The sequence below is a fragment of the Magallana gigas genome, chromosome 6, assembly GCF_963853765.1.
Source record: "Magallana gigas chromosome 6, xbMagGiga1.1, whole genome shotgun sequence".
Lineage (NCBI taxonomy): Eukaryota > Metazoa > Mollusca > Bivalvia > Ostreida > Ostreidae > Magallana > Magallana gigas.
The window spans coordinates 42816818-42830957 of NC_088858.1; the positions used below are offsets into that span (position 1 = coordinate 42816818).

General features: G+C 33.8%; 1 protein-coding gene across 18 annotated transcripts in view; it reads left to right on the forward strand.

Moving 5' to 3' along the window:
- LOC105322803 (sodium channel protein para) overlaps positions 1-14140 on the forward strand; it is a 52781-nt gene that overhangs the window by 15989 nt on the left and 22652 nt on the right. For 13 of the 18 annotated variants that reach the window (XM_066089115.1, XM_066089116.1, XM_066089117.1 and 10 more), the window contains 5 exons: positions 9909-10243; positions 11567-11684; positions 12375-12459; positions 12717-12845; positions 13478-13596. In XM_066089115.1, the coding sequence (XP_065945187.1) occupies positions 9968-10243; positions 11567-11684; positions 12375-12459; positions 12717-12845; positions 13478-13596 (727 nt within the window). In that variant the 5' untranslated portion in view covers positions 9909-9967. Of the gene's footprint in view, positions 1-4104; positions 4326-9908; positions 10244-11566; positions 11685-12374; positions 12460-12716; positions 12846-13477; positions 13597-13665; positions 13758-14140 lie in introns of those variants that run through there. The other 5 variants (XM_066089114.1, XM_066089122.1, XM_066089118.1 and 2 more) reach the window with 2 other exon arrangements.

The following is a 14140-nucleotide window of genomic DNA, read 5'->3' on the forward strand; positions in this document are numbered from 1 at the left end:
CAGGGCTCTTGAACGTGTAAAGCAAAATTACAGCTTCATAGAAAAAAAAATCACAAGAGGGCGGCTTGGATCAACTTGGACAAAAAGGCTTGTAAAAATCAATAGAAACAATGTTAAGGGTTGTGAGTATTGAATTGTGTCTATCGCCGACTGTTTTACCGTGAATCAGTAATAATGTTCTCTATAGCTCTATCGCTCGCAACAAGTTCTCTTATCAGAAAGGAGACGGGGCGGTAAAATTGTGGCTTTGAATGGCGGTGATATTACTTACGCCAGGAACCATGAATCACGTTTTGAACACGTTCAACATTTTGTATTTTATGAACTGGTGGATTGATTTTAATTTTTCATTTTTGTTTGCACTAGTCAGTCACACAAGTATACTACACGGGGAGAGATATATTTATTTAATACATATGTTTTATTTATTAATTTTTAATGAGGATATCTCTCAAAGCAATGGTATATTTAATTTTAAAAAATACTAGACTTTGACCCGTGCTTTGACCCGTGCATGCACGGGTTGACATTGCATATGGTATAGGACATTTACGAAATAGATACATCGACACACCGTATTGTTGACATTTAAATAACCACGCTTAAGACTACAATAATGCTATTAATTTCACTACCCTCTGCTTAGTTAGAATAATCTAACTGTGTCTCAGCACAGGCCTTCACCACAGTTAAAATTCCCATAAAACTCCCGTAATGTAGCAACAAATTGCAGAATCACTCCGAAACGATTTTGGAGAAAATTAATATAGCTGCATTGAAAATAACAGTCAAATTATTTATAACAAACCATTTTGAGGCTGTTAATACCTTTCACCCAAAAATTTAATTCATATTAATGAAGAATAAGGGACTGGAAGAATTCTTTTTCACCAACGTTTTTACTTGCTTAGAATTAACACACCATGTAGACATTCGGAACTTTTAAATGCACTGACTTAGAGTTATCTCCCGTATTTCCATTGATGAACAGAATAATATTATATGACAAATTTTCAATGAAAATTTACACGTATTTGTAATATCGTTTCTGAGTTTATCCATACAAATGTGATATTGTGGAAACATAAACTAAAGAGCATACCATGATTTAGCGTGAATATAATGCGCATGCGCAAGATTGTAAAATCCAAAAAATCCAGATGATTTCGGGATTTTCGAAAGGAATTTTCGTTGATTATTAATTAGCAAAGCTTGATTGAGAAAAAATAAAAACAAATTGGTAATCTTCAAGAACCAATGATGTTTAAAATAAATAAAACAAAAGACAGTACTCTTCCGATTTCTCGGTATTAAAGCCCCAAAATTCGAGTCTGTTATTTTAATATAGTAGTATAGATGCGCAAGATTGTAAAATCCAAAAAATCCAGATGATTTCGGGATTTTCGAAAGGAATTTTCGTTGATTATTAATTAGCAAAGTTTGATTGAGAAAAAATAAAAACAAATTGGTAATCTTCAAGAACCAATGATGTTTAAAATAAATAAAACAAAAGACAGTACGCTTCCGATTTATCGGTATTAAAGCCCCAAAATTCGAGTCTATTATTTTAATATAGTAGAATAGATGGTTAATTAACTAATATACTTCTAAACTCTCGCGTGTACAATAAAACATTTATCTAAAGAAAATGGGTGCATTACATAAGGATCCGGAAGGAATCTGGACGCGAAAAAGAGTGAAAACTTTACTGATGAATTGTGTACATTTTCCAAATCTTCATGTTTATTTAGTTTACATAGTGTTTTTTTTTAATTACAATAGACTTGGACATTCGTAAATAATTCTTGAAACGCAGTTTGTTTTATCATAATATATAATATAAAATATACTCATTTACAATCGTTTCAAATGATTTTGTTGTTTCTGGGTATTCTCTCCACAAATTGTAATGGAAGGGGGGGGGGGGGTTATACGCTGAGTCTAACGACACGAGGAAGATAGAGAAACATGTATGTTATCTGGATTACGACTATAAATTCGGTCTTAATTAATATGCCCCACACAGCTTGTTGGAAACGTTTCTTAATAAGTAAATGACGCATTTAAAAGTTCAGTGGATTCGAATTTTGCTTAATTTTCTGTTTTCAATTATTTTATTTACATATTATTAAAAATCAGTGCATAAAGATATGAAACCTATTGAAGACCTTGCGGACCCTCATCGTTAAAATTACAATTATATGAGATAGGACCCATTTACTATCACTTCCGAGGATATCATCTCTTGTGTGTGTATATATAGTAAGTGATTAATTTTTTTGTTCGTTCCTTTTGCATCACAATGGTGATTAAATCTAGCCTTGTTTTGAGTTGATGATTCCAGCAAACTTACTGTCTTGTGCGCCCACTTTCTTTTATGTGAATTATTTCATTAAAGCGCAGATCATGTGAATCTTTTTCTATGTAGTTGTTACAATCCTTTTTTCAAATTAAAGATCAATTTTCTTGCACCCAGGGAACCATAGATAGTGTATGTTCTGTAAAATGGAATAGGGTACACTTATTTTGTTAGTTCAATGACATTTTGGGTTTAAAAATTAGAATGTATAGTTTATAAGTATAACACACATTTCCCAATTTTCTTGTATTTTTCAACCATCGTGTAGAATAAAATAGATACACTTTTTAAAAATGTTTTATCTGTGTATCGAATTGTTAGCTGGGTGGTTGCACGTTGTGCATTATCAAACTGCAAGGTACACGTGAGTTAGAGTGTGATTGTGTCCGTGTCCACATATAGATTATACCTAATGGTATATTTATACCCCCCGCAAACAAAGTTTGGGGGGGGGGGGGTATATAGGAATCACCTTGTCCGTCCGTCTGTCTGTCTGTCTGTCTGTCTGTCTGTCTGTCTGTCTGTCTGTCTGTCCGTCTGTCTGTGCAATCGTGTCCGGTCCATATCTTTCTTATGGAGAAACATTGGAAGTTCTTACTTCACACATAGGTTGCTTATGACCTAAAGGTGTGTCATGACCTTGACCCAAGGTCATTCGGGCAAGGTCAAGGTCACTGGCAAAAAAAATATATGCAAAATTTGTGTCCGGTCCATATCTTTCTTATGGGGAAACATTGGAAGTTCTTACTTTACACAAAGATTGCTTATGATTAAAGGGTGTGTCGTGACCTTGACCCAAGGTCAATTGAGAAAGTTCAAGGTCATTGTTTCAAAAAAGCTAAATTCTGTCTGTGTCAAAATTAACAGTTTTCAAAAATAAAGCAGTTGTTATTTATAGAAAATGGACAGTGAAATAGATTCATCCAATATTTTCTGTAATAGCAAAAATACACGCGTTATGATTTTTTTCTTAGCGGGGGGTATCAATTGTGAGCTTGCTCACAGTACCTCTAGTTTGGCTTTGTTAGATAGAAAAAGAAAGTGTTAAAATATTTCAAAATATCAACAACAAAAAATACTGTAATCATTTCTATATTTCATTTATGATATACATATTTGTTACTCAAATACCAGCTTATTCAAACTTGTCTTTGGTTTTCTCATGCAAAACATTATAATTTCCTTCGTTATACACATGTACCTGTCAAAACAAATATTTTTTTCTATAGATCGGATGTTACAGTTTAAAATGCAAAAATTAATAAGAATTTAATAAGAACAAAGGAACAAAGTGTCGGTAGCCAATTCAACGAAATACTATCTACTGGTCGCGCGGCCCGCTTTTATTTTCACTGACACGCTAGTATCCACTCAGTGATCAAAATCAGTGAGAAAACACAAAGAGGAATACAATTGTCCTTTGCTGTTGTTGTTTGCCGTTAGATTTTTTGTTGTCTTTCATAACTGACTGAATGCTTACGAAAAATTATTAATCCCATTGTTTAATTTGTAAGCACCGAGGGTTTTCAATGAAATATAATATTTCGCCTTATTCTTTCTCCACGGGCGGACTGGTTTGTTCTTCAAATAAATTTAAATAATATTAGCCTACTGACTAAATGGTCCTTAATTAAAAAGGCACTGTGACGTCACATTTCCACGCTCGGTGGGTCTCAGATAATGTAACGAATTACTGTAAATTTAAAAGGAAAGAAAATTCCGTAATTTTACCGATTTCAAACTAATAGTTGATATGAGCCTAAGTCTTTTAAGAGGACAGGCGTTAATTAGGAGGAATTTCATTCATTTATCTATGGACTTGATTGGGCACAGGTGATTCTTCACTGAAGCGAATTTGATATTTAATGTGCATCTATTTTTGGAAAGGACATTTTTTAAGCTCTCCGTATGTCAACCAAGTGACTTTGCATTGTTTTTGTAGGATGCTTATACTTTCAAAAAAATGGTAAGCAAGCTTTAGATTTTATACTCAATTTTTCCATTACACTGCAGATAAAATTTTAACCTGCATGTTACCATTGTTAAACAATTGTTTAATGTTGGTTATAGACGCTACAGAATTTTTAACATTTTAATCGCTGCAATGTTAAGATGTCTATCTTTTTATTATTAAATGCAACTACGACGATTAAATTACGACCTTGTTGTTATCAGGATGAACTATCAACAAGGTTGATCTTGCGTTATTTGAAGGGAGTCGGTCACCGATTCTATTACCGAGGTTATATAAGACACCCTGCTTCTAAATCATTGATTAATGATTTATTACGACAAGAGTAATAAATCTCAATTCCGTCGTATTGCACCCATTTTATCCTTTATTTATAAAATATTGTACTACGTTGGTTGCATCGTAAGTAATGTCCATTATGCAGACATTGATTAGTTGCAGCTAGGTACATGTATCATGACGGAATAGCATTTTGGCGTACATGGTTATTTCTCTGTACTTATGTAAGTCTGATGAATTCATTTTCGTGTGTGTTTAAATTTTACTTCTTGGTTTTTAGAAAGAATGATGATATATTAGGTAGTTAATGTCCTGTTGAACATTTATATTATAAATCTCGACCGCTGTTTGCCTTGTCAGGATATCATAAATGACAAAAGACCACCATCATTTTTGTGTTGTGATAAAAAGACGAGATTCAAGATCGTTGGAAATTATTTGAAATATTTTTAATATTTGACATCCGAAGTCGAGATAATGACTATGCACGGAACACAGTTAATATAAATAATCCTGCTCCGCGCATGACACGCCCGAAAGGTGCCCAAAATATAATGTTTATATGTATCATATATACACTTGTGTATCATAAATATTAATGTATTTCTAATTCAAGGAAATGACTTTGCTGTGCATGGAAGAAAATATGCTATTGTAATTGCGAAAAGTAAACGCGACAGAAAGGGGAAAATCATTGAAGCATGCACGAATTTTAACACGCTTTGCATTATAAGAATTATTTACGTGCGTGTATATTATGCATTTAAGTTCGAACTGTCATTATATATACATGTAAGTTAATTAGATTATTTGTCATTATGGTGTATTAGGAAATAGTAAACTGGGTGCTCATATTCTATATTGCTCTTGAAAAAAAATTGTGATAGTAGAGTTATAAATATTTGGATTGCTGTAAAATGACTGGAGGTTTAATACATAGTCAGACAAAGTAAAAAATAGTCCACCTTACACGTACAATTGCATTTGTTGATAATTTTGGATTTCGATTCCTTAAACTTTTGCTTCACGAATATTGCACGTAAACAGAAATATTCGATTTGGGATTAAATTTAGCCTATTCCGTTGAATTTACGTGTTGCCAATTAGATATAACAAAATTATCTAAAAGATTTCAATGTAATGATATTCCATGATACTTCAGCATTTCACTACGTTGATACTAATTCGTCTATATAATATCTGAGACCACCCCCCCCCCCCCCAAAAAAAAAAAACAAAAAACAAAAAACAAAAAAACAAAACAAAAACAAAAACAAACAGACATAAGTGTAGGGATTATTAAGATAGCAAAAGGATATTGCTAATCAAATTTATAAAGTCGATACTTGAATACAGTGTGTCGTCTATACTGTATTTAACCTAGCTTGAGGGATAGGTAATGGAGGTTAATCCAATTATTTATCGTAAATGCCTTGATTAAGACACCAACAAGTAGAAACAATTTTGCAAGGGCCGTGATTAAGTCGTTAGGACACTACAGTATATTTCTTCTAGGTCCTTGACTTTCTTTCAGTTTGGGAAGATTGTGACAAAATTTTCACAATCCCCAACCTTTTGCTTGCTTTTCCAACCCTAACTTCACACCCACCAACTTCCACCTTACACAATCATTTTATCATATTAAGGAATGGGTGGCGCTTATAGTTAGAAGCACGTAATCGATTGTTTTGGCTTTATATAGAGGTTTTCTGATTTGAACCATGGAGGATTATTTATTATTTAGGATGAAAGCATGCTCCACAATCAGACATCTTATTGATCAATTTCCGAGTGAATGGACATTTTAGATTAGACGCACAGTTCTCGCATTCTTATTGACTGATGCTCGCTTGAAATCGAGAGAATTCATTTTATTTTATTTTTCGATATCAAATTAAATATGAAAAAATCAACAATGGGAGTAAATGCGACGCTTTGATATTTTGAAATGTTGTTCAAGTCTAAAAGGGCCATATATCAAACCACATGTAATCCACCCCCCCCCCCTTCCAAAAAAAATAATAAACCCAAGAAACAGTTAAAAAAAAAGACAAACAATAACTCTAAATGTGAGCTTTCTTTTGTGGTAGGGATTAACATGGTATATAGAAATATAGTCACAATGAGATAGAAGACTCAAACGTTTTTCTAGTTTACTAGAACTAATAGTTTTGCCAAATAATGCGCAATGAGTACCTTTAAATCAAAGATAATGGCCTACTTTATAAATAGGTGGACAAGTTAAACCCGGATCATATTTTAAAAATTGCTTTGGTAAATGTGAAGTCTTATTTGATTATGAATTGTTCTTTGTAGAAAGAACAGTTCTTGATAATTTAAATCCTAATAAGGGACGGTTCTGCGGTTATATCTTGTCAATTATTTTGTCTTGAACCATTTTAACAAGACCTTGGACTTTCGGTTGGACGTAGCTATCTTGCGTCAAAACAAATTAAAAATGACGCGGTTTCAAGCGAAATATGCACCGATCGCGTAGTCTTAGCTCAAAAGCCAGAAAAATCTTGTTGATTTCAAAGAGCCATGGCTGAGTGGCCATCAATGAAATTGACAGGCCTACGTCACATTGCTGTTTGACACAACTACCCAAAGTCCAAGCTCTTGTTAAAATGGTTCTATATGCTAAAATGGTAAATTTCCTAGCTCGGACATGAAGATTGTAGGGCGCATTCCTAGTTGATCTGTCGTCCAACAATGCGACATGTACCACGTCCAAAGCAAATAATCAACATGCCGAAAATCTCCTGCATGTGATTATTTTTCCCTTGCTTGTTTAGATGAATACCTATATCACAATTAATGGGCATATATTGCTACAATTACTGCCATCCCTTGCAATCCTGAAACAAAACATATTTAATGAAAACTTGCATGTTAACAAAAACTGAGTCTCAGAGAGAGAGAGAGAGAGAGAGAGAGAGAGAGAGAGAGAGAGAGAGAGAGAGAGAGAAATTGCTCTATGATTTTTTTTATACTATGGAATTATTTATTGCTTTTGGAAAAATGAAAGTCGTTTGATGTATAAATTGTCTCAGCTTTGTTTAAAACAATTTATTAATCATTACGAAATCAATACAAATGTTCATTGACGACCTCGTAACTCTCTTTTGTAGCTTTTAATAATTTAAATTGACATTGGCTTGATTGTTTCATGTCGTAGGAGTTTATTCAATATGCATTAGTAAATGTGAAACGTCGAAAGAAAGTTATTTAAAGACTTCAATGAACTATTAGTTAAAACGTGGTTCAACGTCTGAGTTTTTCAGAGATAATGATTTTAGTTTATAATTGGTTCCCATATAGCTCAACAATAAATAGTTATTACTTAATTTACGATTTTAATGTGGATGGATGGAAAGATAATACAATGTATATAGTCATAAGAGAATGATTACGAGAGGAGAAAAATGAACATTGATGCATGTGTCAGTGCATGTGTATTTAACTATTCTGACACCTCGACGTTTTATAAAAATTATGTTTTTAAGAGAAAAATTACCTAAAATGTATTCCACAAAATTTTTAAATTTGATATAACTTTGTGATAGTTCCAAAAGATATACGTTTTAACCTCCGATCCAGCAATAAAACCAACGAAGCGAGACGAGAGAATGGGCCACGGTAAAGGACACCCATTGTGAAAAAATTATACAGTAAAAGACAAACGCATAAATAGGTTGATGACCCTCATCTCTCTCTCTCTCTCTCTCTCTCTCTCTCTCTCTCTCTCCCAAAATAACCGTTTAGAAATTGATAAGATTCTGCCACATTGAGTTTGGGTACGTTTATACATTGCATGATGAATATAAATAGTGTCATACTTGTATATATTGTTCCCACTTTCGATCTACTTTCAAAAATATAGTTAGTTAATACACATTAATCACTGCTTAGATCGAAAGACGATGTTCATGATGATTAAACTGATGAACATCATTATTAGATTGGATATAACGATTTTCTTTGAGACGTTGTGTAATAATGGATTGTACATTCATAATATGAATTGTTTGATTTCTATATAATGATTCACAACAAGATAGAGGATTCTTAAGGTGATATCACTTGCGTTTTATGGTTCCACCTCCACTTTTAAGGAGATATGCAGCCATTATTGTGGCTGAATCCGTATTTTTGTGTGTAACACCTGAGATGTAGAAGGCAACCAAGTGTGAATTTCAAACAAATATCTATGATACATCGGATTTTTACGATCAGAGGTAAATGTTAGCGATCCTAATATTGTCAATAGTTGATTTATTCTGCCGCTTCTCTGTCCTTTTTGCCATGCATATTTATATTATTAATTTTGTTTGTTCTTATTAATATTTCTGATTAAGTGATGAATATAGGAATAAACGATAAAACATGTGTTGCGACTGTGCCAACCAGTGTTACAGTACTTGGCTGAGGCAGTCTCTTGACCTTCGAAGCGCTTGTATAAGTGGAATCGTACGATGTAGATCTGTTTAATATCTTCAGTGGGGCATGGGGACACCTAATAATTGATTGCACGATTATGTTGCACACTTCATTGTTGTAGCAATAATGGTCATAGTATGACATATATTTGTTGCGGTTCTGATTCGAGATTCGTTTTTCCATTGTTTTTTGTTTAATTGCATGCTGAGCAGCTGTAAACTCAGGTGAAGAACTTGGCGTCTTCGGTTTTCATGACCAAACCTAGAGGTTTTTTTACCGATGGAATGTAGATGTATTGAATGTAAAGAAATGTTGTCAATAAAAGGCCAGTTGAGGTCAGGTCAGAATGCTAGAGTTTGCTCTGACCAGATCACGCGAAAGCTTCGATTCCATCTTCAATACCACTGAAATATTCGCCATAACTGGGTTGAATAGGAGATATTGACCCACTATTGTTTTGTGAAGAGTCGCTGATTTGTTTCAAAAAACTGAATATAAACCGCAAGCCCTGGTCATTTGATCGTTTTAAAGTACACCCCCGTATAGAAATGTAGTTAATCGGGGGCTAACATGTGATTCCTTTTGTTTGGGTCTTATTCACGGGACAGCGATTCGTTCATTTACCAAAGAAACTTAAGACAATTTAGCGATGCATTGTATAAAGTTATGTAAAATATTTATATCAATTATGTCAAATCAAAATGCGACGTCGTTCTTTTTACTAGGTAAAAACTATGCACATGTGTAGGCATTTGGAATTTTACTGAAATATTTGTTTTCAAATGCACCCACTTGTTTAATCATTAATGCATTACGATTAATTATTTTAACTGAATGGTTTTTCCATTTTCCTTCCAGGTACTTCGATAGATGCACTTCATTAAATCAATTGGAAAACTAAGCTGTGTACGACTAAAATGGAGGAAGAAGAATTCTTCAGGCTTTTGACTCCTCAGTCACTTGTGCAAATAGATGAACGGATAGCAGAGGAAAAAGCGTTCAAAAAAGCAGAGAAACAAGCCCACGAGGAGGGCGAGGAAGAGGAATTAGCTGCCCATGAAGAAGAGGAACCAAAACCCAACCCAAAATTTGAGGCGGGAAAAAAGCTCCCCCTATCGCTCAAGGATCTGTTTCCGGTGGAATATACAAGCAAACCTCTGGAAGACTTCGATGAATTTTACGATACGCAAAAAGTAAGAGCATTAGAATCGCAAGAGATCGTGAGATTTGGATGCCATTTGTGTGTTGTGGTTTTTTTAATTTCGGGTTTTCTATTTTTGGGGAGAAAGAACAATGGACAAATTCATTCTGCCTAAATATCAAACACACCAGATTATGGGCTACATTTAGTATTTCTCTTCGATTTGAAATTCTTGTGGTCATTACAGTAATCCTGCATATAAACAACTTCTTGAATAAACTCATAGGCTTTCGAATGCTCTAAAATCTAAGACAGTTTACCTCAACAATCAAGTATCTTTTCCTTTAAGCATCACTATATTACAAATTCAGTATGAAAACTTTTTTAACCCGTGCTTTTTCACCAAATGACACTATGAAGGTAATTTGCACCGTTATATGTTGACTCTGCCACAGGTGTGTTTAACGAGACACAATTAACTTTATTGAATTTGCTCAGACAAAAAGAGGTTGAATTGGGGGAAAATAAAACAGGGGTGAAAATTTCCCTGTATACTGTTTATAAGAGCGACCATTTTTTTAAATGCACTTGTTACATATAGCATTTAAATATTTATTAAGTGTATATTTGCACTGTAATCTGGAAAGTATATTTTTGTAAATTACACAAATTTAAGCACACAGGAACGATATTAAGACAGAAAAACAAAGGGTGCATTTACGGCACATGAATAATTATGGATCGACAATGCTAATAATGGTTCTAAATTTACATGTAGAGCTTTTCATTGACAAATGAAAAAATCCCAAACTTTTTTTTTTACGAAGAAAACATGCATGTAATGCAAAGAGAACGGCACAGCCCAATGCTGTGTGTGTTAATAACTGGAGCGCTCGGCATATGTATCTAATTAATACAAGAGTACCACATGCAGTTAGAACATGGCTTGTTCTTGTATTCCGTTCAATGATGGTGTAATTTCGGCACTGACACTTGATTATGTACTCTTTGATGCAGCTGTGTCTTCTATTTCCGCAGTTGAGTACCTGTACATGTAGAAAGTAAACATTGTCGAAACAAAGTATCCTGTTATTATACATGACTACATGTAGACATGTTATATCTCAAACGTAAGAATCCTTTAAACCACTTAGAGAAACGAATGTCTTTTGATGAATCACATGCACATGTATATACGAATTGAGTTTTGAATTGTCGTTAGTTGTAAAAATGATAAACATTCTTGCGTGGGACTCGCAGTTGATTGAAAATCAGTGAAATCAGAACTGCGTCAATGTATTGAAAATAGTTTTTGAAAACGAATTAAGATATCATACCATAATGAAAACTTCAGTCAATTTTTTTTTCTTTGCAGACATTTGTGGTGGTCGGAAAGGACATGACCATTTACAGGTTCAGCGCTACCAACGCCGTCTATCTGCTTAGCCCCTTTAACCCACTCAGAAGGGGCGCCCTCTATGTCCTAGTTCATCCATATCCTTTTCGATTACATGTTATATTCAAAATTATGAAGGTTGATTAAGAAGGCTATTATAGGTACACATTGAGGTGTTTTGCCAGTGGATTGACAAAATAATGATTAGGCATTAGAAGGTTTATCATAATTATGTCGTCTTTCTAATGTCAATAATTTGGGTATGTGTTTTTTGACACAATATTATAATTCAATTCTTTTTATCCCAAGAGTTTTTTCATACATCTGTTAATGTGTATATCTCGACTATTCCCTACAAAGGCACGGTAGTACATGTATAAACTTTAACAAAGTTACTTTAATGCATTAGTAGTACTGGCGATTACCATAATCTGTGTTTTCATGGCTCTCGATAGAACCGAAATCCAGTGATACTCGTAACTGCCATCAGTACATGTAATAGTACATGTAAATAACACAGAAATGGATTTTCAAAAACTTGTAGACTCTGTCTGTTTTGTAATGTTTGAATCTCTGGACCATTTTGATTTTAAACATATCAATAGGCTCCAACCGTAAAATAATATTAGTAATACAGACATGTTTTTTGATCTGTTTGTCTGTCCGTGTCTTGCAGGGCTGATTCGTACACTCTGTACTTGTCACATTTATAGGACCTGCCCTGTATAACATGAGTTTATACTCTGGTTCGTCCTGTGTCTTATAACAGTTTCCTTAACGCTTCGTACATTATTCAGCGCGTTAATCATTATCACCATCATTATCAACTGTGCTTTCATGGCCATGACAGAGGTGCCAGCGGGGTGGATCGAGTGAGTAGTATTCAGTGTCTTAATCTGAAAGAAATAATCTGAAAAAGATGTAAAACACCAAACAATATCATTCTATCACTGACACGTAAATATTTCTGACATTTCATATGTTTTCCTTTAAAGCGTATATTTTAATGCAAATCCATTTGGAGAGAAAATGAAAATTTAACCAATTTAAAATTATGACAAAATACCGGTAATTATGGAAAAATTAATAGTTACATATATGAATGAATTAATTAATCGATTTCCGACAGGTATGTATTCACGGGTGTGTACACTTTGGAGGCTATGATCAAAATTACCGCTCGAGGGTTCATCATCAACAATTTCACTTACCTAAGAGACCCTTGGAATTGGCTAGATTTCGCTGTCATATCCTTGGCGTAAGTTCTACTCTATACCGATCCACTCAGAAATTATTGTTAACATCATTTTCAAAATATTCTTGACAAAAATAATTGTATAAATATTATCTTGGACGCAAACAATGTTTATAATCTGTTCATAATATTGACTTATATGTTTTCATGAATTGATATTGCAGGTCTAATTTTTTTCAATTAAGTTGGTTGCTTGATGAGCTTAAAACAATTTTTTTGGAAACAATTTTTTAATATATTGCATTTAATTAAAAGCCACACTTTTCACATATATTCATATGCATGAACCTAATATGCATTCAAAGCACCCCTCTTTATTTTTACCAGTGATGGACTTTTTCATTATACGTAATGTTAACCTTATCCCATTTCCAAATTGCATTATCAAACTCCCCAACAAGTAATTAATTAGTAGTTTATACATGTATATAGTTCAAATTCACTTTGCTAAACATTTTAACTACAACCTCTTTTTTAATAGGGACAATTCAATCACTTGCACTGAGTTCCATTCTCCTCTATTTATCACTAAATGATAACTGCTTTGTTTCTTTAACTTTCCAGCGTCTCATACCCACCCACTGTCACATTTCTTCCGATCTTATCATCTTCTTCACCTTATTTTTCACTATTAGGTACTTTGAAACTTGCATAATTCAACCGCTTAATTTAACGGAGGACGGCCTCGGAAATTTAGCCGCTCTTCGGACCTTTCGAGTTCTCCGAGCACTTAAAACTGTAGCTGTCATTCCAGGTAATTCCTATCGAACATTGTCTTCATATATGTGTCTTGTAAAAGCATATGTTACCTTTTCCTCACCAGGTATGTTACGGAGGTAGTAGACCTTGGGAATTTATCGGCTCTTAGGACGTTTAGGGTATTGAGAGCCCTAAAAACAGTCGCTGTAATACCAGGTGAAATTTGCACGGTAGAAGTGAATCGATTTGTTTTTACTCACTAAAAAAATTCACTCGCTAAAATTGGGTATGGAATCACTAACAACACGAACGACTATTTCTTTCCTCCATTGTGTGGTTTTTTTTTCATTCTTTGAGAACTTGCACAGTTTATTTTTTTTCTCTGAGTTTTCACCGACACTGATTTTAATCAAAAATGGTTTTCATTTGGAACTTGGGTAAAGCTTTTTCTTTTAAGCCAATAGAGCGCTGTTGTGATTTTGCACTCTGTTTATTTTTCTCTCAGAAAAAAGGTCAGACAAATTTTCATTTTCATGAAATACATGTACAACCATTGGTAACCATTTCAGGAGATAGCACTTAGCTTTGTTTGAAAAACG